Genomic DNA, 24147 nt, shown 5'->3' on the forward strand with positions numbered 1-24147 from the left:
TAAACAGTAAGAAATGTAAATCATAATTGTTTGAACTAGTATCACAATTCAAAACCTTATTGGCAAGTGCAAGTTTGTCAAAAATTATGTTTCCTGTATGCCAGCAGTGGACTGCCATGCATATGTATCTGGGCCTTGGCAGCTAATGGAGGAAAAGCAATATTCCACACTACAGCCATCAGGCCTCAGGGCAGAGACTGGGATGCAGACAGGCAGGAAGAGCAGAAGCTACGGAGCACTAGGACAGAGCTTGGATACAGCAGGTATGTCCTAAGCAGAAAGTGGTATTTAAGTATATTAAATCTGGTGAGTGCCAGAAAAATACTAGTACACCTTTTCCTGGGAGAAGCTAGGAATGCAGGAGCTGTGAGCTGCTCATTCACTTTTTCAGCCAGTGGCACAAATTCCTGTGAGTTTGCAGAAAACAGCACTACAGGTTTTCAAAGAAACTGATCTGATTTTGGACAATACATTCAAAGTATAAGTATGTCTGAAAATAAATCTACATATATAATCAAAGACTTGTAAAAAGCAAGAAATTTAAGTTGTGCAAATTGCAAGTCTTTAATCATGCATTCCTATTAACCAACCTAAAAAGGCACAGAATTCTCTGTTTCTGGTACTTCAAACAGAATAGACTGAAACACTACTAATGGTCATAGTAAGTTTCAAAAATCTATTAAAATACACAAATGTTAATTCAAAGCAGACTAAAACAATTTCAACGCATTGTACATAATGCAAAACTGGAGTTCCTCTTTCCTTATGACAACTTTCTTGATACAAGCATTTGCACCTTCTCCCTTTACTCAAGAAAAAAATAAATGGCTTAGAGTCGTTGACGCATCTACAGCTCTCATGAAAAGATACCACAATATAACCATGAGCACATTTTTAATAAAGTGTTTTAGCCAAGAACTGCATTACTTGAACAGGACAACTATTACAATTTCCTCTACTTCTGAGATTTTTGGAAAGGCTGTTCATCAATTTCTTGGGAGGGCTTAGAGAAGAGAAGCATTTGTTTTTACTAAGACTACATCTTGAATGTTTCAAGACTTCGTATTTTCCCTTTCCAGGTTCAATTCTCACAGCTGTAGGAGGCTGTCATCCACATAATCAGGTTCAGAAGTTCCTCCAGGCCCTTTATATATTTCCTATGGCTAATCTTGCTGTGAGTAATCTCCTTCAAATATCCTGTTCACATGAATTATCTTGATTAACAAGCAAGGTCAACACAAACAGTCCGTAACTTGCTGACATGATTTTCCTTCCACAAAATCCATCAATCCTGTTCTTTTGTTCCAGCCATCACTTTCATGTTAGAAGCAAAATCTTTTCGTACCGTGTCAAATCTATTGGCAAATCCATACTCTAGGCAATAGGGTAATCAAGGTTATGCCATCTTTGTACCTGGTTTTACTGACTCATCTGCTTCTTACCTTAAAAAAAAAAAAAAACCAAACTTACAGAGCTTCTCTCATCATGATCATCAGTGGCAAAATATTGAATAGATTTATCGTACCTAGATGTAAGTTTTACTCCAAATTTTAAGCCAATTTCTGAATTACAGCTTGCATACAAATTCATCAGCATTGCACAAAAAGCCTCTCTCAAACACAGTGATAGCTTGCACCCTTACTCAAATACTTTGTCATAAAGCAATGACAACCCACTTTCCATGAGGCTATGCGTCTTCCACATTTGAATCTACAGAGTATTTTATGTCAAAAAGAACTAGAGAAGAAAATCAAAGTTTCCCTGAAGCTTTGTTGACTCCAAAATTGCTGAATGGTAGGTAGTGGATAAAACAAGACATGTAACAGAAATACAACTTAACATCATAACCAGGTTACGTTTGCAGTTGTTTACTAAAGTCTCCACATATCTTTCTAGGTAATCACGGGGCAGATGACAGAAGGACACGCATTGTGAGGCGGTACCAGGAAATAGTCAGTAAACCATCATCACCTTTCAGTCTTATTTGTAGAGACTGAGAGCATCTCAGTCAACTCCAACAGCAGTTTCTCATATAATTACTAAACCACAGTTACTAGGCAGTTAGTAATCCTGAATTACAATCCTGAATTTTGAAGAATGACTGACAAATAAAACAGATTAAAACCCAACAAATTTTCGAGAAAAGGAGGCCTTAAGACCCCCTACTACCCAGGAAACCAGCTTCCCTTAACTTGCTTCTCACTTTTTACAAAACACTGTTCCAATATTCCCAGAAAAGAACCCTAAAACATAAGAAGTTTTTTGAATATGAAGTGCTTGTCAAAAGCTTCAGAGAACAGGTATAAAATTGGAATGGCCACGTCAACATTACAAAGAGACAACTGGGACATAGGGGATGTTACGAAGTATACACAAGGACTGCGTTTCAAACTAGAACCCCTTTGCTAACTATGACCTGTTCTACAAAATGCCTGTATCTACCCAGTTCTCCCACAATGACAATTATTCAAGCCTGGCTCTTGATCTTTTCAAAGCACTGAGATCTCCAAATTATGGCCTAAATTCTCATCCTTGGTAGTTACCACCGTCCTCCCATTCAAAGTTTTATTTTGGTCCTCATTCATTTTTCCCCTGGACATCTCAAAGCCATCATCAGTCTCCTGCATCACTTTTGGGCAGATGACACCTGTCTCTAACCTTGCTCACCTTTGCTTATATGTTGGCACATACCATATTCAAAAAACAAACAGATAAAGCTTATCTGATGCCAATGTCCAATCAGCAGTAAGCCTACTGAAAACCTAACTGGCTGGAAGGATGTCTCCCTTCCCCTCGGCAATCTCAGAACACTCGAAGTGACATTTTCTTTTAATTTCTTATATTTGCCCACTGCTTTCACAGAATCTTAGAACAGTAGGAGTTAGAAGGGACCTCTAAAGATCATCTAGTGAACTCCTCTGCTCAAGCAGGTTCACCTAGATCAGGTAACTCAGGAACATGTCCAGGTGGGTTTTGAAAATCTCCAGAGGAGAATCCACATGCTCCCTGGGCAGCCTGTGCCAGAGCTCCCTCCCCCCCACACTAAAATTTTTCTTAGGTGGAACTTTTTGTGTTCCAGCTTTTGTCCAGCATAATTCCCTTGTCCTAGCTTGCTGTGGAAATTTAAAAAAAAAAAAAAAAGCACAGATAAATCAGTATCCCAGACAAGCTACTCCTCCATAAACTTCACTTCACTAGAATAATATAAGCTTAGGATCATACACTCGTTAGAAAAAGAGAGCACAGCACTAGACAAAGATTCATTCTTTCATATCTTCTTTTAAACTTACACATTTTTCCCTGTTACAATAAATATTACCAAAGGCAGACTGATGTTTTCTAAAAATCAAGGAACAAAGCAACAGCAATCTGCAGCAAGAGTTTTTGTGTATTTGTTATTTAGCAAAATAATAACCCCACACCAAACAAACAATCCCCAACAACAATCAATTTCAGTAGTTCTTTACTATGCTGTCAACATTAAATAGGAAGCTTTCAAATATAAACTATTTAAAAAAATATATTTACACCCATATACTGTGGTTCATCTCTTCTTTTGCTTAAGCTCTATCAGTAAAGAAAAAAAAAAAACAACAATCAGGAACAACCAACCAACTTATTTTTGTTTCCTACCAAAAAGAGTAATTGAGGCAATGAGAATAAAGTCAATGCTATGTTTTCTCACAGACTTGTATTTAAGCCTTCTTTCAGAATGATTCACATAATCAGGAACTTGGGGACAAGGAATAATGCATATCATTAATTATTACTTTAAATGTAATTAAAATTGTGCTAATTATGATTATGAAAGAATACTACCCAACTATCCAAGGCACTGTTTCATGTGAAAATAGCCTGTAAGTGATTGCTGACTGTGCAGCTGCCTCAACTAAAAATGTGTTGGAAGAGGTATTGAGAGCAGGAAAAGTAACTTAAAGAATCACAGAATGGTAGGAAGGGACCTTCCAACCCCTACCATTCTATGATTCTAAGGGACCTTTAGAGATCATCTAGTCCAGCCTCCTGCAAAAGCAGGTTCACCTAGATCAGGTCACATAGGAATGTGTCCAGGAGGGTCTTGAAGACCTCCAAGGAATGAGACTCCACAACCCCTCTGGGCAGCCTGTGCCAGGGCTCCCTTACTCTCACAGTGAAATAGTTTTTTCTTATGTTTAAGTGGAACTCTGTGTTCCAGCTTCATCCCTTTACCCCTTGTCCCGTTGCTTAGCTACTATAGAAAAAAGGGATGTCCCAACCTCCTGACACCCACCCTTTAGATATTTATAAATGTTAATAAGATCTCCCCTCAGTCTCCTCTTCTCCAGACTAAACAGCCCTAGTTTCTGTATTTAAAAAATAAAAAAACAAAACAAAAAACACCACATCAAAATAACAAAAATCCATTATATTTTAAATTTTAAACTGAGGTTGGACAACATAATTCAAAAGAAATAGAAAGCAAGCTGTGCTCTCTTTTCCTGTTCTCATGTCCAAGCAGCACTTCTTCCGAACTTGTCTGCATGGCCCTAGAGTCCCAGGTAGGAAGTAGAGGGGAGAAGGGCTTACAGGTGTCCCCAGAGTTAAAGCATTTGAGGAAACAAAAAGATTCAAAGATTCTCAGCATTCTTTTGCACTCATTAACTCACAACAGTAATTTTGGCTCATCTGATTGTGCACGTGTGCATTTCTCCTTCAAGCCTTTAGCACATGAAAGCTCTTGTGACATTTAAAATCCCATTTCAGTGACACCATGGACAAGGAACAACGTGGCTATCCAGCAGAGCAGTGCTTTCTCTTCCTTTTCACATGGTCTCATTAAATAAGGGAACAAGAGCCCAGGAATCACACACCACTATGAGCTGTCAAGCAGCTTCATCTAATAGAACTTTGTAACGCTTTCACCATCTAGCAGCAATTTTTCCTCATTATCCATAATAAAACTAGCTGTAATCTTGTGAATAAACAATAATAGATTTAATCCCTCAAAACCTTAATTGTGCTTTTAAATTACTTTTTCCTCAAATTTAGCAAAACAATTATTTTAGCCAGGTTTTACGCAAACACCAACTTGCAGTGTCCTCACTTCTGGCGCCGTTGTGCTTCAGTCACTCAAGAAGCATTAAGAGGTTAGCTACAGGCTTGATGTTAAACAAAAACTGAGTTGAAAAATTCAGTCCCGTAAGCTCTTCTTAGTACTTCCAGGAAATTCAACTATATGGAAACGTCTTTGAGCTGAAGTGGGCACTTCTAAGTCTACCCATTCCTGGTCAACTCATGCTGAGTAAAGCAACTCTGATTAATCTGAGTTTCATGAACACCTCAGTACAGATGCATTTGTGAAGAAAACAAAGATATTAAGTTGGTATTTCCTCTTTATTAATTTCATCATGCTGCGTTGGCTAGAAGGGAAGCTTCCCTCCTGCACGCCGGTGAGCACAAAGGCAGCACATGCTGCAGAGGTGTGCCAGTGCCTCACTGCCCATGGGAGGTAAGAGTCCATCACAGAACCACCACATAGGGGGAAAGCCTTTATTTCATTTGGTAAGAGGCAGCAGCACTTTTGATCATCTCATCAAAAACTAAACTGGGCACCAAGACAAGCCTAAATTTTTATTATTTTAAAACCACTCCTGGCTAGCCTAGAAGCACAGCTTCAGTACAAATAAAGAGCAGGCAGCTTCAACGTAAAGTAACGTCTCTGAGTGACACAAAAGATCAAGAAGAGTATTACTCCAAGTATTACTTGAGCAAGGTTCAGCTCAAGTCAAATAGTATGCTTCACTGAAAACATGTCACAGCATTCACCCTGCTTCAACTAGGAGATGCAGTCAGACTCCTGTCATATGCTCTCTGTAACCAATGCTGCTGGCTTCTATTTTCTTGCTTCACATAAAAATCATATGTGCCATTAAAAGCAGTCTCCAAGCAAATGGTAGAACCTATGTGATCTGCAGTCATGTTTTTTGAGACTGGCAACTCTGTACAAAACAGTTACACAATAGGAATTATTCAAAGAGCTTCCAAGGTAAGAAGCTAGCTATAAACTCTTCTACAAATTTAAAGAGTCAAATGAAATTTAAAACTCATGAAGTACAGTATTTCACACAGAAATGTCAACATTCAGAAAATGTGAAAGAGAAATCAAATAAGCAGAATATTTCTTCTGCTATCAAACTTTAGAAAAACAGAAGTCACAAAAAGATTATTTTTAAATTCTGAAAAATGTATAGTAACATCAACATGTAAGAAAGTATTTATTAAAAAAAATTGAGACCTTGCCTTACCTTTAATCATAACTACAACAGCTTTACATACCTGCAAGGTGGTAAAAACATGGAATCCTTCATGAGGACAGATCCAGAGAGCAGTATATACCAGCATCTTGCAATAGTTTCTGAGCTGTAAGACAAGAAATCATTGATATCAACTGTATTTTTACAGCAACTCAGAAATCTTATTATCTAAAACATTATCATAGTAAAATAAGGATCTACCACTACCAATCTGATGTGTGGACTGGAAACCTAAGAACTTTCACTGAACACTACCAAGAATTAACTTTTTTTAAAAAATATCTACATCCAGAATGTTTCTTATACCTTACAACTTGACATTTAAATTAACTTAAAAACTTATTTTGTTGAAGTGAAATTACTGATTTTCAGTAAAAATATTTAATTCTGGTGAAAGTTACAAATACAGGAAGGTTGTAGCCCTGTGTAAAAGCTGATTAGCAACTCAACATGGACAGTAATGCTACAAGGACTTGTCAAGTGGTACAGATAAAATAGGAGCTGCTTTGCATTCCATCTCCTTCCTTACACACCATGCAGTACTGTCTCCCATTTGACCCTAGATGGACGGGAAGGGGATCAGCCTGTGTCTTAACCCACAGCCTGTAGGTCTGCACAGAAGTTACTGTATTTTACCACTCCAGATTTTGTCCCTTCCTAGAGCACTTCACTGACACATCCCTCCTACTGCCCAACATCCTCTTCCAGCACACAATCCCACACCCACACACGTTGACTGCAGCAGGTATGTCACACACACCCATCATGCCAATGAGTAGGTGGCATCTCATTCAGACTCAGGTAAACTGTAGGATGTACCTTACACAGCACTAGCGTTAGCTGTGAGGGGCGAAACACAGCGTCAGCAATGCTAACACACGAGAAAAAGCATCTTTGTGTCGGTCAGGAAGCGAGCCGGCGGCGCGCGGGCGGCAGCGCGGGCCCCACGGCCACCACCGCCGGGGGAAGGGCGCCACCTGCCGAGCCCCGGCCACGCCGCCACCCCGGGCCACCGGCGCGACGCCGCCGGAGCCGCCGCCGCGGTAGCCGCCCCCGAGCAGCGCCGGCCCGGCGGGGCCGGGCTGAGCTGCCGCAGAGCCTGCCATCTGCCTGCCTGAATGCAAGCGGTTATTACAACACGTGAATCCACGGGTTTGTTTACACGTCTGCTCAAGAGCTCCAAGTAGCGATATGTACTTACCAAAAGAGAACTTGGTTGCCCTTGTACCTCTCGTAGCGAGCACTCGATGACATTATTCTGAGAGAGGAAGAGACGTTTAATTTCAATTTTAATCCTCAAAGATCATAAAGCCATTAATCATATTTCAGTAGAATTGCTTTAAAGCTCTAAAACCTCAAATTCTTTTTTATTCTAAACAAAGGATGTGCCTAACTGTAAAATTCAAATTCTTACAGTGTTCTTCACTAACCAAATAGATGACATACAGCATGTTCTCTAAGTGTTTAAATCGCTCTCACACATCGGAATTACCCATAGCAACAGAACTGAAGGAATTAAAATACTTCCAACGCACTTTTTCTGCTTTGTTGGCCTTCCATTTTATGTATTCTGAGATCATCCAAATGTCTGAAGCATTAAAAAGCTTTTGTAATCTAGAGTTAACATAGGTCACTCTCTGCACAGCCCTTTGTAGACAAATGGGACTAAGCTCTGCCTTCCTTCTTAGCAAAGCTAATTAGTCTAGATTCCGTGCCACATTACTGCAATGATTTAACTCAGCAATGGACTTGGTCAGTGCTCTGCCACGTTGAAGTCTGGGCAGAGAAAAGCTTTGGTCATCTCCACAATAATACAGCCATAGATACTGTTGTGCTAAGCAACACTAATTACCTCTCATAGTACTTTACCTTAGTTGATGTTCCCTGAAGTGTGACAGTATGTCCAGTCCATGAAGAAAAGAATAGATAGTATTTAAGTCCTAAAAAGAAAGGAGGGAAGAAAAACAAAGAGAAGATGTAAGCAACTTCATTCACAGCATCTGATCACTTCAGCATTATCTTCGCAAATTCTGCAGTCTTAAGAATTATGTCTCTGTGAATTATGTCACAGAGACTTGGTAGACGTAATTCTAGAGACAAAGCGCAAATTTGTAGATAGGTCAGGAAACACACAGACTTGAGAACCCTGTCCACACTTAAGTGTTTATGCATTGGTTAGACTTCAGTCTTTTCACTTCCACAAGCTTATGTGAATAAAATTTATTTTAAATATCTCAGAAAATATTATTTACATGAATGGATACAGCAGGAGGCAACATGTGGAATAAGCCAAATAGGACAGTTCTATTCATCCAAGGTCAAAAACTGTTGAGACCCTGTAAGATCTCTCCTAAAGAAGGAATTCGGCTAAACTAGCTTGCTGCTAGTGAAGAATCCTAACAAAAACCTAAACCACATAGTCTAGCCACCATATATGGTGCCGAGAACCACAGTACCTTTTCATAGAGAAAGTGTTATGTTCAGACAGAAAAAGCTATTTCAATGTCCACTTCAGATCTAGCTAGTAGTCCTACTACAGAACACTACTTTATCCTACTGCCTTTTTTAGTCCAGTCCTTGACTGGAGTGTAACAGTAGAAGTTACTCAAAAAACACTCTTTGACAGAGACAGTTATAGATTTGTCTCCTGCTACCAAGACTTAGCGTCCCATCAGTGTCACTACATAAGCAACCAGAGGAGCAAACAACTTCTTTGAAGTAACAATATTAAAACATGAAGATTACTTCACTTTAAACTTTACATAGAAGCTGTAATTAGGAGAGACAGCTGTTTAAACTTCTCAATACACAGAATCCTCTTCAGTCACAAAAATATCTGTGCTGACGGTGCAGACCACATGCTAGGGAAAAGCTCACTGGAGCTATTCATCATTTAATTTACTGTCCTGAACAGGTGGGCTGTTAGCATTAAATACATGCACAACAAAATCATTATATACTGCATAGCAGTCTCTCCAGCTTGGCCTTGGAAAAATATGTTCCGAATTTTCAAGTGCTGCATTTATACCGTGTTTACAAAAGATAAATCAATATGAATGCTGGCCTCAGAATTTACAATGGATTTACTTTAGGAAAGTCCTTCAGCTTTCCTAAATAATAAAGGAAATTTCCTAAATTTCCTTCAGAAATTTAATAGATATAGACTGTTACATCAAATGAAAGGTCATAGGTAATTGCAGACCACGTAAAGCAATAAAACTCCGATTTCTCTTTTTATTTTAAATGTCATTACCAAAACCCATGAAAATTAAACAGAAGGCCTGAATGCTTAGCACATATATTTATAAAGCACCCATTTAACAGTCTAATCTCATTTGAGTCCTCTGACTGAACTGCCACAAACTTGATTTTCTTACTGAAACGCCCAAGAGCTATGAATCAGACTCCAAACATAAAATGTGGTGATCAAGCTTTAACACCAAAGGCTGTAAGAGATGGCTGCCTGACAGCCAAAGGCTCGCTGGTAGCATCATACCAGCTCAGTTACTGGGGAAAGCTCAGCATCATCACCAGAAAGAAAACATTAAGCACAAGAATGGGGCAATTAAGCACAACAATGGGACTGCCCTAGTAGTTAATAGTATCTTGGTAGTTAAAGAATTTATGAAACAACCAAATAAAACCTCTACCTTCCACACTCTTCCTCCTCCACCTAAAGATACAGCTTGCCGAGGCCATGAGTGCTTGGACCAGCAGGTGAAGGAGGAATGAGCAACAGATGCTCTCAAAGCCTGTTGAAACTGGGCTACCAGGCAGCCAGGGCACTTAGTATTCAGCATTACAATTAAAGCTAAATCTTTCAGTCTTCCTAACTCAGTGCATCTATATATGCTTTCCTACACTTTACAATATTTCTCTATATAATTGAGACATAACAGATATGTAAGAGAATGTCTTTAAAATACATTTTAGATTAGCATTTCTGTTGTCATGAGTTACAGAAAACCATAAGCAGAACAAAAGCTCTTGTTCATGTTTAATGACAAAGGTTTTAAGTTGTACCTGTGAAAAATGACCACAGCCTGTCTTGAGAATTATTCTTTACAGCTCCACCAAGCACAGCCCCTTAGCAGGTTAATTCAGCATGGGCTGTCTCCTGCAATCCACCTGTACCAGGCTGAAAAAACAAGCCTACTGAACCACTCACCATGTGCATTTAGGAGCCCGATGAATAAACAGTTCACAAATTAGAGATAAACATTTGTTTAACAGGACTCATGCTTGGAAAACATCCCTCAGCTCAGACTTCAGCTGTTGAGATGTGTAGCATCAGAGAAAACAGCTGATCCAGAGCACAACAAGGGGAAAGCAAAGCTTCGTACTCCCTCCTCACAGCAGGAGGCATTTAATTTATGCTGGCCAGTATTACTGCTTTAGTGTTGATAAGTTAAATTTGAAACCATCACACTGTTCTCTACCCAGACAGGTAACACACTAAGTATAGTAGCTACTTATGCATCAGTTTCTATAGGCATTTTTTTAAACTAGGACCTGTGACATTCTCCCTAAACTACATTTGGAGTCTAGTTTTATTTTTTCAAGTGAGGAACATAATTTAGTGCCACCACAGGTGGAGGCAGCAAGTGGCCAGTGATGGGCAGGTGCTGTGGCCACCTCAGGGTCAGACACAGCAAACCTGGCAGCACCACGCACCAAAGAAATCCTCCAGAGGTGAAAGCGTTAATTTTTCTACTTCAAGGTCTACACAACTAAAAATAGGATTACAAACTGTTATGTTTTGAAACAGATTTATGTTGCCACATCAGTTATAAACAGCAGGCAAACATACAACTACAGTACAAAGGGTATAGATCATGTTCAGAGATAGCCACTATGAAGAGAAATAGCCATAAAAGGATGATGCCAAAGGGCAGCAATCAGCATTACAACCGCAGAATGCAAAGTATTGGCTGGGAAGTTACAGACCCTTCCCATACCCTTCCCTATAAACTCTCTATGTTCTTCTTTCTGCCAAAACCTAATCAAAACACTATTATTGATGAAAAACAATTTACCCATATGATCTCAACCAGAGACCGGGGTCAATGTTATTTTGTTTTGCAGTCTTTATTTGCAGACTGAAATAACAGCTGAAGCTAAAACACAGTACCTTCAAACAGTAAGTCCATACACATCCTTCTGTCTTAGACAGAAAACTACCTATGTTATTTAAGGAGAAATTAACTCACTTTTTCTATCCAGTTAGCTGAAACTGCAGCTCTAGTGAGCCAAGAGAAGGAGAAGAACTGGGCAAAGAGTGGAGTGAAGCAGGCAGGAGTTGTTAAATTTGCTAGGAAGGAGATTTTCCATACTACAGAGAGACAAAAAGTGAACACTGAGACCACAGTGATCCTGCACAAAGCTGCCCAGGATGGCTTATTTTCTTTGCCTCCAGTTCTCACAGCACCAAGTTCACTAGGTGTTCTCAGCTACTACTTTTAAAAAGCAGAGGCCATCTGTTTCTTCATATTCTTCCAGTGGAGATGGTACTGTATAAAATAGTGCTGGCCACAGAGCCATCCTTGATTTCTATACTTCTGCTTCAAGGCACACTGCTATCGCCAAACGTAGCCACAGGGAAAGCATGGCCCAGTACCGATACACCAGCAGCCCTCTGCTGAATTCAGCAGCAGCTTTTATCATCCCCAACACACACATCCTTCCGGCAAAAATGTTCACCAGCTGCAAAACCAAAGGACGTGTAAAAACACGGAGATTTTTGTAACAATATAATGTTATATAAATCAGATTTCTTTTATGGTAACATCCTCATCTCAATATACTATGAAGTGAGCCACTTGAATAACTAGACCACTTCTTTTTTCTGCCATACAGTAACTCACATAGCTACCACGAGATGCCACAACTGCTGAATAAGGAAAAAAAAGAAGCATCAACCAGTAGTATCAACCAAACGCTCATCACATGAAAGCAACACCCACTGGTAATGCTTTCATTTGAAATTTATTTGTTACTTTTTAACAGGGATTGGGAAATACTAATTTCTATTGCTAGTTGCTAAGATGTCAATTTTAAAAAGAAAGCAAGCACATCAGCCCAAAAAGTCATCATGAGTGTATATAATCAAACCTCAAAATTGCCAGGGGGCAATTGTTATCAGCATCTTTTTTAAAATATAACCAAGATCTGGATGCTTATGAACAAGTATCCCAGCACAGAAGCACCGAACACTGCTGGGAGCAATCCTCTCCCCCTTCAGCCACCTCTACTTCAGCAGCACACCAAACAATGCAGCAGCCTGCATAGTCTTTTATTAATGCGGGAAACTTGTTGAAGCATAGATAACTAGTGTCCTAAGGTTCAAGTGATTTATGCAGCCACCCTTTAAATTTGAGTTAACTTTTAACAGTTTATGTCCACTCTCAATAAGTTTATCCCTCCCTTTCTGTCACCTGAGCTGATAAGCAAAATTAGTGAGTTTAAATCGTTTCCTTTTGCTTCACCCTCTCCTCCCCCGATCTTTCACCTTTAATCCAAGGAGCAACTTTACTAAACTTGGAATTAGCAACCCAGTGGAATGACAGTGGTCTTGAGTACAGAGTTCTGAATACCACAATAAAGCCCACCAGCACTACTGTAATTCACATGAACTGCATTCATGTGCTATGTGTCCACAACAAGGTCCAAGACAAATTCCTCTGCTGTGTGGGCAAATTGGGCAAAAGCAGTGTGATGCTCTGGAATGAGGATGAAATTACTGCATTAAGAGCGACTTTGTTCTTGACAAACATGAAATGATGCTTTACGCCAGCTGTTCCAGTAACTTGATTATTTTTAAACACTAAAAAGGAAATCTGCTCTATTTCTAAAGGAAAATAGACTGAATTGTTCCAAAATGACCTCATAGTTGCAAATTCTGATAACTCTCACAAAGAGCCAGACTCAACCATTGCACTAAGGTGTGAAGGAAGCTGAGGAAACCATAAATCCCTGTACGCTCCCTTTAGCACTGCCCAGTATATTATGTGTATCACGGCATATGAAAGAGGAGAGGCAACACAATCCCCAAACAGCAGCATCCAGCCACAGCCACTCTGCACTGACCATGGGACAACTGCTTGCCACAGCTGTGACCCAGCAGACTCCTTCCAGCTCCCAGATCCTGATGGGCCTGGACTTCATAGACACACTAGATCAACACTAAACCTTAAATGAAGGGCCTCAGAATGCAAACTAACAGGTATTAGTAGGTCAGTCCACAGTTTGCACAGGGAATGAGAAAAGAGTAGAAACTTAAACAGCAGTACCAGCACTTCAAAGTCATACATAAGAAACAGCTGTGTCAGCGAGTTCCAGACAGATTGCTCTCACATGCAAACCTGTCCCAAAGAGCTATACAAAACCTGTCTCTCAATTCCACCCCAAACACATTAAATTCCTGTTGCAAGAACATATGCTTGGCTCACTTGAGGCTCCCCACACCCAACCCACACAGGCTGCCAAGCCACCCAGGATTCCCTGGTTCACAGACAAGAACCTGCTTCTTACAGAAGTGCAAAGGATGGCTGACAGGATTTTGCATCCATGCTTTTTCCAAGGTAAGACAAGACAGTTGCTAGGATGCAAACAAAAATGGTAGTATCATCTAAAGATCTGTTACAGTTTCAGCCATATTACAGATAATATACTTTAAAAGAAACAGACACACATTTCAGTCTTTGAAACAACAGTTAAGCCATATAGCAACAGCTTCCCAAATTCCACTGGCATTCAAAAAGACCATCAAGTACAAAGTCTTTCAGGGAAGGAAGCTGCCTGGTCAATAGCTGCTGCAGCCTCCATATTTGTTTGGTACAGAGAACTGCTGCTTTCTCTTCACTGCTCCGACCAGAAAGCACCAAGACGGAAACCTAGCTGGAAACAAACTTCAGAAGAATCAAGGAATCATTCAGTATCAGGACAAGGATTTTAACATGCTCTTGAACAGTGGCTGAATTTCTATGTATTAAATTTATTCAAAGCACCTAGATTTGAGGAAAGCAAACAAGTAATTCTTGAAGCATGGACAGCAAGTTGTATAACAGGAGCCTTTCCTCCAGTCTGCTGCCATTACTTGCTTCACAATGATTCAGCCAGCCTCCTTATACAGACTGAATGCATCTTTTATTAGGAATCCTGTCAGGCTCAATAAAGACTTTGTCACCCTTAGAGGGGTGTAGCAGGAGAGAGGAAATGTTACTCAGCACGGTTTATGGTTTTCATTGCTTCCCTTCCTGTTACTTCATCGAAGGCTGGAATCCACGCTGTTTCCTTTATTCTCTGTTTAAGGCCAATTGTAAAAATAGTACTCCCAAATTCTTTCCCGATAATGTAACACCAGAAATAAAAATACAGAAACATGCACTGATCCATGTTTCACATATTCAGATATCTACATAGAAAATTCACCAACCTTAGTGATGCTGGTTCACAGAGCCCAACCTACAACACACCCAAAAGCCAGATGATATGCACCTTCAGCTACCTCTGAAACTTGCCAGGGGAGTGGTCATCGACACTTAAACATGTGTGGCAGAGCATACAGTCCTTTGACTAAGTAGAAGATGACAGGATGAACCACAAAGCAATTCCTCCATCCAAATTATTTACTCCTCACGTTCAATAAAGGTGCAAGTGATGCAAAAGAACATCAGTTCACAACTCTTTTACAGTAACAATTCTCTTCAAAGTATCCTCCTATTTAGCTGGAAGTCGCTTTAAAAAAAATAACAAATACAAGCACTGAAGCACTATTAGGGTCAAGAAATGATGGATTAGTCAGAGGAATAAAAATATTCTCAAAAGACTTTAACAAACTATCTAGCAAAGAATAACATAGTTTAAGCAGAACTCATAAGGAATGAAGGGTGCCATGTAAGAAGTATTACCAATTCAAAAAGATAAATGAAAGCATGTCTCAAAATACACTAGCAGCAAGCCCCTGTGCATAACCTGAAATCACCGTCTGAGACTGCACCCAGTAACATTTGTAGAACACAAACTGGTTCAGCTACATCACAGCCATTTTCCAGTATTCAGAAAAAAACAGCATATATTCCATCAAGAAGTTCTCCATCTACGGTAACATGTGATGTTTTTCTGGCCTTAATTGCCAGTCTGCTCAATGTAGGCCTTTCGTGCAACGCCATGCTTTCCTAGGACCTTGCTAAAAAACATTAATTCCTTTATTATTATTTTGTAACAGAGGATCACCACATTTGATCTGCTGAATAGCTTCAAATGACCAAAAACCCGATTTCTTAGATTTTTAGTCTTTCATATGTCCACAATCTGCTGGTGTGTATGTATGTCCATCAAACAGCTTTGGACCATATTCTGACCATGATACAGGACTCCTGCCTAAACTCAACTTTACATCTACCTCTATAGATGACAAATACTGCTTTTGCCAAACGAGTATATGTCAGTCTAGCAGTTACAGTATGTTTATACAGCAGAAAAGAGGTGGAAAAGGACTTAATTTCCCTCTTTTGTATATCCAAGAAGCAATTACAATTGACATCATCAGTTAGAATAGCCACAAATAGGAAACTAAAATCTGGCTTTTGTTTTTGCAGAATGTCAGAAGCAACATTTGCATACTTCCACTTTATTTTTTTTCTACAAGAGTAGTATGTCTCTCAATGGGGCTAATACAGTTTCCTTTCTTTTCATTTCCTTAACATACACACAGGGTTACAGGACACAGACTTAAGAAATACATTCCAGTCCTACAAACAGAAGTATCCCAAATAAAATCTGAAAAAGTTAGATCTTGTTTAAGAACAGAGGCCCTAGAACCACTATTACAGTTAATTTATAAACGGAAAGTATCTCCCTTCAGTAGAACACTTCTGAAAATAAACAAACAAAAAAGGCAAAGTATATCTACATGAAAATAAAACAAAAAGTTTCTCTACTTACCAATAACTCCCCACACCCAATACAGATAAACACCTTCCAGCTAATAACCCTGGCCTATGTTGATATAAGACTTTGGTAGAAAGAAAAACATTTAAAGGAATGAGGGAGGGGAAGTTTTATATTTTTACTGCTGTTTCACCACACTGAGTCAGCATATCTGGAACCCTGACTTTGCTGGAGAAAAAACTTCCTTTGGAAAAGCTGATTTTGCAGAGTGAAATACCAAGGGCACTGAACTGGAGAGACAGGAACATCAAATGTTATTGCTTCAAAGCAAACAGCTTATGAAGAATTTTGACTATCTGAAGCACAGTTCAGCCCTCATCATGGCTTAGAACAGAAGTACAGCTAGAAAAGGTGTCTTCAAGGAAGACATTACCATAGAGTTCCCAGACACACATTACTCAGTTTTAAAATGTCTTTCAGAGTTATATGCTGATTATAGAAAACCAAAAGCAAGCTGTCTTGAAAACACTATGTTCCTAGAGTTCAATACAATATGAAGTTCAGAATATACAAACTTAATATCAATACTTACATCTATCAAAGAGCAGGATTTTATACCAAATATTTTTCAGTAAGAGATCAAAGACCATAAAAGCAGCCTCCTTACCCAGGCTCTTGAGAAGTCACCCAAAAGTCATCTTGGGCAACCAAAATTTTGTTCCAGAGGACAAGCATCCATCAAATAGCAATTTATTGGTTAAATCCCTTTTGGCATAACTCCAAACACATCAGATGGCCTGCGTCACAAAGAAACTCCCTGCTCTTTTAAGAGTAGTAGGCAAGAAAGTACCAATATCTGAAGCTTCCTCTTAAAGAAGCAATCATGGTTAGGAAAGGTCAGATCACTGAAATGCTAGGAAAAAGGCTGATTCTTATTAAATAAGAAATTTGGTACAGAAACCTGGGGATGAGGAGAGTGGAGATGGAGGATGAAATCTAAAGGTCAATTCTGTTCTTAACAGTAATGACAACTTGGGAGTATGTCTGTACGCAACTGGGTCATGTTGAGTTCATTACTTATATATGACTTTGCCCTTACCATAGAAAATGCCTTTCCCCCACCGCTCCACCTCTTTCCTCCCTCTTGGACTGTTGCTCCAGGAGCTACTAATAGAGATTCAAAAGTATTTCTCTTACTGCAATGTAATCCTGTTAACCCCAAACAAGCACCTCTTCTAAAAGATTAGCTCTAGGTGCTGCAAGAAGTCACAGTGACAGAGGCTATGCTGTCTACCCAAACATGAACATGGTCCCACAGACACGGCAAGGAAGAATGAGGTACATACAACAAGACAGACAGACAGACAGGCATCTAGCTAGCTAATAATAATAATAAAAAATACATGCAAAGGCAGGAAGATGTGCTATTCTGAAAACCACTACTGCCTGCTTACCCCATCACTGCCACAAAATAAAGCACTAAGCAACAGCTCTTTCACATTTAACACATAAACACACTCTGTTATAAGGATTTCCTCACTCATTTTCATCATGCTTTGCCTATTGTACCTTTGCAGCAAGCAAACATTACTATCAAGGTCTCATAACTGCAGGTCTTCTTCAACAACTATCTCAAACAGAAATATTAACAGACAGAATAGTAACACTTTGCTGTGGTTTGTTTCCACCATATTAATCATCAGATTTGTATACAAAATCGCAAGAACATTGTTACTTCTGTAATGGCACATTTATGATTTTGCAGTATACCATTTTGTGTTTCTTTGGGAATTCAAGAGCCCTTATCAATACTGTAACCTAAAGCACTCATTGTTCTAGGTAATGGAGAAGAATACAGTTCTACAAACTGTCTCTAAACAGTATGATGCATCAGTAAAATATTAGTCATCACACTGCTTCCAAATAAAATATCCTCTGTTTTCATTCAGCATTGATGACAATGCACCAACATATCAGAACATGAGAATGAGAAGATAATTGGAGAATAAGATACCACACAAAAGTAAAGCTCTACTGCAACCATAAAGCCACTGGAGGTAGTGGGGAGAAAAAAAAAGGAAAAAAAAAAGAAGAAAGTCATGCTCCAGCTGTTTGATTCCCATAATAACGCTGCTACGAACTAGGAAGGAATTCTCATAGAAGACAACAGTAATATGCTTACAGGCAACTCCTTCTGCACCGTGGTATTACGGTACCCGAGCACTACCAAGTAAAGCAATCCAGGAAAGCTACTGTGATTTACAGTACACTATATCCCTTACAGAAGTTGAATGCTATCTCAGTGCAGATTCTCATAATTAATTCTACCACCGCCACATCCTCTCACATGCAGAGAAATGCTAATATACCTGTGCACACATGTATCCATATACTTAAAAACACATGTATATCTTTCACCAAACAGGAAAGTGTAATCAGTAGCTCTTAGCATTTTTCCCTCGTGGCACAAAATAAGCCAGATTTATCCTACTGCTACATTTGAACACAAACCACCACACCAAAACTCTATCACAAGTGACGTTCTGGTACTGCTTTAAGATTTACTTTTTTATTTCTCAATACCTGTGCCATTAACCACAAAGAACCTTAAGGACCTGAACTGACAACAAGTTCTGTTCTATGTATACACATTCACACATCTAGGTTAACAGGTTTCAAGCTTGATTTCAAGTCAACTTCAGTATCACAGGTACAGATACCTGGTGCACTTCCCTAGTCATTGATGCATAATGTTACAGAGGGAATAATTCTAATTTAGAAAATTAACAGCTCCAACATTAGGAGAGACAACAAACAAGTGTGGTGTCGGGGACTGAAACAACCACAAGGTAATATTGTTACTCATAAATTTCTAGCTCCAAATCCTACTGCCTGCCCACTGGCCACACAGCTTCCCAAAGTGCAGCACATTTTGTGACTAACATCCACTGAACTACAGACAAGAGGCAAAATAATCAAATGATACTAAGAGATTACACAAGACATGGGCTACTTTCAAGGGTTGTAGGTTTAAGATGATATGGAAACCTCTTAATACTCCAACCAGCCAAAAACTTTAGAGGCTATAATTACTTTTGAATGCAAATCCAAAACAAGCCCATCTCAACTTTCCCATTCCTATAAAACCATGATCAACATTAATTTGTAATGCAACATGCCAGAGATTCCTCCAACACCTCACTCTTCCAGTGTTATTCAACTATAGCCTCTATAGAGGCATAATAAATCTGCTTTTAAGCAAATCATCATTTCATCTAAAAATGAAAGACTTGTACTTTCAGAGAGTAAGACAACTATTATTCACTGAAGATTAAAAAACCCTAATGCTAAACTAATCTCAGTATCAAAGTTAAATTTATAAGCAGCATTATTTAAGACTCAGACTTTAGACTCATCAGCTCACATTAAGAGGAGAAGGTTCAGGTGAAGATAGGCAAAGTCTAGATCCAGCAGTGGAATACTGCAATAAAATATTACAACACCACGATCACTGGACAGTCATCCTTGTGACTACAGATACAGAGAACAGACATTCTAGATCCCAGTCCATCACCTGCCCCCCCCCCAGGAGAAACGGAAGGAGCCAGTATTGCAGTTCAGATATCTTACACAATAATAATAAAAATTAAGACAGCACTTCTGTATGATTTCTTTAAAAAGCAGAGCATTTAGAGCACCTTAGCCTCTTGTTCAAGCAGCCAGTCAGTCCACTATAGTAGTACTTAGTAGGAGTCAGGAGGAGTGGACAACCTCTTATCTTAAAGCTGCTCACTTTACTACATAAGCATTTACAACTGCAAGAGCTATGTAATTATTTCAAATTAAAATATGTTTTAAAAAAAGTTTTACTAGAGTTCAGGGAAAATCTAAGTAACATTTACTGTTGTCAATACTAAACACTGAACTCCATGACCTCCAAATTCTACATAGACAGATTTGTTGTATTTCAGAGCCTTAGTGCAAGGGGAATTCTCAGCTTTTCTTAAAAATATGGTTGTGATTAACTCTGGTTATGCAGCATCTATTACCTCTAGGTCTGCTATACTCCATAACCCCCTTCTTTTAGGTAATGTGTACAGTGTGTCAAACAAAACAAAACCGAAGATCCTTTCTGGAGCTGTGAACTCCACCCAGAAGTGCAACCCTGCGGTGCAGGAGCCAGGCTGACATGGTAGGCTAGCACAGACATGCAAGCCAAGAGCTTCTTCCTAACAATCAGTTGGATTGTGCCCTTTAACTTCTGTACTAAGACTGCCCATCAATTCAGAAGAATCAGCACATTTTGAAGACTACGTAAAGCATCCTGTAAGTCACATACAATGGTACTTATGGAAGAGTTTGTTGAACCATCCACCACAAATGGAAGCAACAAATGTGTGATAGGAGGTCACTAGTCTAACATAGGACTGCCAGTTTCCTTCCTACTTCAAACGGGAAATGGGAACAGAAACTCCTTCTGCAGCAGTTGAAAAGACCACTTCTACTTTGCCATATCTGCACAGCCTACTGTAGGCTGGACAGTGTTACACAGAACCCAGGGTAAAAGTAAATCAGATTTAAGTAAAATATCCTTTCTAGATTACACAAAATATCTAGCAAACGCTGGCAAGAGCAACCCTTTGTGACATGGCCACTTAAACACCTCCCGGAATCACACAATACAGTTTACAAAGGCAGATCTCACTGGACAGTTCTTTGAAATGCAAATTGTCAAAGTGACAAACATTAGAACAGCTCTGCAACTCTCTAAGAATTCTTACTTGGCCAAAAGGTTAAACTGTATGTGCCTGCAACACAACAAGACACCACAAGAATTCTTTCCCTCCAGACCAAAAGGACCAACATTTGAGGCTCATTATTAATCAGTCTTTGGGGGACTGGATGCTCTAATGTCAATGCACAAAAAGATCAGGCACAAAAAGATTACCAAGAGAGAATCCCTTAAGACAGTTCTACTCAGCAAGAATCTGCTAGACTCCTTAACATGCTAAAAGATAACCAGTAACTAGCAGAGCTAAAGAACCTAGAGAAACCAGATGTAGAATGCTAAACAATTTGCATTATGTTTCCCTGATCTAAAGGTATTTCCAAAATAATGTATTGAAATAATCAAAAGAGGAGGAAGGGTGTATCACAGTTTCATCAAACAAAGGAAAAGTCTCTATATTTTCAGCCTGAGGTCACTGGAGCAAGAAGACGTCCTAGTTTTACAAACAGTTTGTCTGGCAATATTAGCATGAGCAAAACTATTTTATGGCAATGTCAGGCCTCTCACAAGAAAGGACTTCAGTTCTCCAGACATCCTTTATAGATCTGTTCTCCAATACACTTCCCAATGAAAACTAGTTTTCCCATGTGCTTGGGGGAGTGGAGACAAACTGGAAGTTTATCCAGACTGCATAGTTTTCAGAAATGTGCAGTAGCTTTGCCATTGACAAGGCCACCACAAGCCACCTTTTAATGTCAAGAAACTCCTTTCCATCTGTACATTGCCAGCTCTTTACACTTCTGTGATGACAGTACAAGCAGAGTTGCATTTAAGGGCTATGAGATGATGTCATATCATGGAGCAAACACCAGCAGCATGTCATCAATGCCTGAAACAGCAGTATGTCAAGGATGCTTGGAGAACTGCTTATAGATATACTGGGCTGCCTTCCCTTAGCTCTTCAGAAGTAGTGCTTGGTCGTAAGGTGGCAATTACTGTGCACTTTCACCCCAATTTCTTCTCCAACTGCATACTACAAGTCTGTCAAGACTATTACTTTTTTTTATTCTTATCTGCACTGTAAACTGAATGGCAGTTCTCCTTACACTAAGCAACACAAGAATCGCTTTTGTCAAAATAAACCTTAGAGGAAGACTCCTCTGTGAAGCTTTACACAAAATACATTTTGGTATACTACTTGAATATATTTTTCTTTTTAAAACTATTAAATTTTTATGACTACTTTTATTGAGTACAGTATTTGAGGGCTGTAATACTGTTTCTTTAAGGAATTTACACCTACACATCTTGACTGCTTGCCCTCAACCCTTTGCAATTTTGGAGAACAAAGCAGAAAAGAACTGTATTTTTCTTTCATTTGGCATCTTTTCTGAATGTCAAGTGTACTTGCAGCTCTCCCACCTCATTCCACACCCTTTTTCACCCTTCTCCACTATTCTATTATCTCCAAGGAATCACTATTGCAAGGTCAGTAACAAGGCACTGGGCTTGCCTTTTAGCTCAGATGAACAGATTTGTAAAACACACCCTTACTACTTAAAAAGTCCCAAAAATTCACTGTTTAAATTCAGATAATACAATAGAAAATATTTTTTTTAGAAAAATGTTACATTATGTCCTTAAGATTGAATTCATTAGTAAAAACTACTAGTTAAATTATCACTCCGCAGATGAAATTACCTGTATGACCCTACTGCATGGGGAGAAGTAAATACTAAAGGAAATAAGTTCCAATAAAGAATTCCAAGGCTCCATCATAATTTCTGCTTTTACTCTCAGAGTTGTTACAGCTGCCATTAAAATAAAAAAACAGTTTTTCAGGAACAGCAAATGAAAGTAAGGATCGGAAAATTACTCTTGAAGCAACACACGCTGCCTGGAAGATCACTGGGAAACAGTCATCCCGATTCACTCAAACGTCACTTGCTGCTTTAACAAGGTTTTAGGTTCACATGAAGCAGAAGTCTTAATTACCTTCTGTGAAGAACCAAACTGAGCTTGCTATTGGAAAGTTACAGGTACTAGATTACCTCGTCACCAGCTTGATTTTAGCAGACTGGAGTACAAACAAGGAGACACCAGTCACTGCTGGCTTGCTGACAACTCCTATGGTATGCTTGCCGGCATGCAAGACTCCCACAGCTGTCTGGAGCATTAGGAGTCTGCCGTGACAGCAATATTCAGAATATGGAAGTAATTTTTCAACCTTCTAAAATCTAAATTTACTGCTCTGTTATCACCATAGTTTAAAGAACTGGGCCTCAAAATATTTGATTGATAATAACGTTATAACCTAATCTGTAAAAATCACACCCGTTGAGCCCTAAATCCCATATTTACCATGAAGATTATCATGCAGCAAGCTGTTGTGTGATCTCTCTTCTTTAGTTACAGTCATTTTGGCCAACAGCTTGAAAAGATACCCATAATTACTATCTATCCAAGCTCCTAGCGTGCTCTGACAACAACATGGGGAAAACAGCGAGTTTCTGTTTTACAATAACCTCCCAGATACAAAATCCTTGTTGACAACTATATTGTCAGGCCAGAAAACCCTAGAACCACTGACTGCATCTTCTAAATCCCGTCTCTTGGAACAAAAATTAAGAGCAGGAACAATGTGCAACCCCTTCAAGGCATCTCAGTAGACCCCTGAAAGCTTGCTGCAACAGAGACAGAGGCTGGAGGAATCTGAAAGCAGATAATCAGCCTTGCCTCAGCCCAAAACAAAGCAGAGGTCACCAGAAACACCAGCCCAAGAAAACAAATCCCCAGCTACTAGCAGAACCCCTTGCCAAGGCAAGACATGGTGTGGGAGCTCTTCCTGGAAGCTGCTGTTAAGATAGACTGAGAGCACAGGGTTGTGAGAGCTTTTTGCACAAAATCCTTCTCCAAAGACAACTGGCCCTTGTCAGAGATCAGGCTGTAGCACTAAACCTCCTTGTACACTTTCTGAACTGAGGGGTAGGAAAGAGAGGTGACGGGTGAGAGACTTGGGGAAAACTATGTGCTCCAAGAATAATTCTGGGAATTCTAGGAAGACTAGAAACCTGATGTATTTTTGAGAGGCTTGATTAAATATTCTTTCTGACACCTGCACCAGATTCTCAGATTCCTTTAGCTAACGGTTAATACTGAACCACTGGGTATAATGCTAATGAAATCAGAGCAAGAGTATCTCTCAGAATTGGGATTATAACATGAGGGACAGGT

The 24147-nt window shown here is 39.4% G+C and overlaps 1 protein-coding gene across 6 annotated transcripts in view; it reads right to left on the reverse strand.

Moving 5' to 3' along the window:
* The window catches only part of RAPGEF6 (Rap guanine nucleotide exchange factor 6), a 134855-nt gene that overhangs the window by 100553 nt on the left and 10155 nt on the right, over positions 1-24147 (reverse strand). For all 6 annotated transcript variants that reach the window (XM_062002336.1, XM_062002338.1, XM_062002334.1 and 3 more), the window contains 3 exons: positions 8163-8233; positions 7495-7551; positions 6316-6399 (listed from right to left, as the gene is read on the reverse strand). In XM_062002336.1, the coding sequence (XP_061858320.1) occupies positions 6316-6399; positions 7495-7551; positions 8163-8233 (212 nt within the window). The remainder of the gene's footprint in view (positions 1-6315; positions 6400-7494; positions 7552-8162; positions 8234-24147) is intronic.

This window comes from Colius striatus, chromosome 9, assembly GCF_028858725.1.
Source record: "Colius striatus isolate bColStr4 chromosome 9, bColStr4.1.hap1, whole genome shotgun sequence".
Classification (NCBI taxonomy): Eukaryota; Metazoa; Chordata; class Aves; order Coliiformes; family Coliidae; genus Colius; species Colius striatus.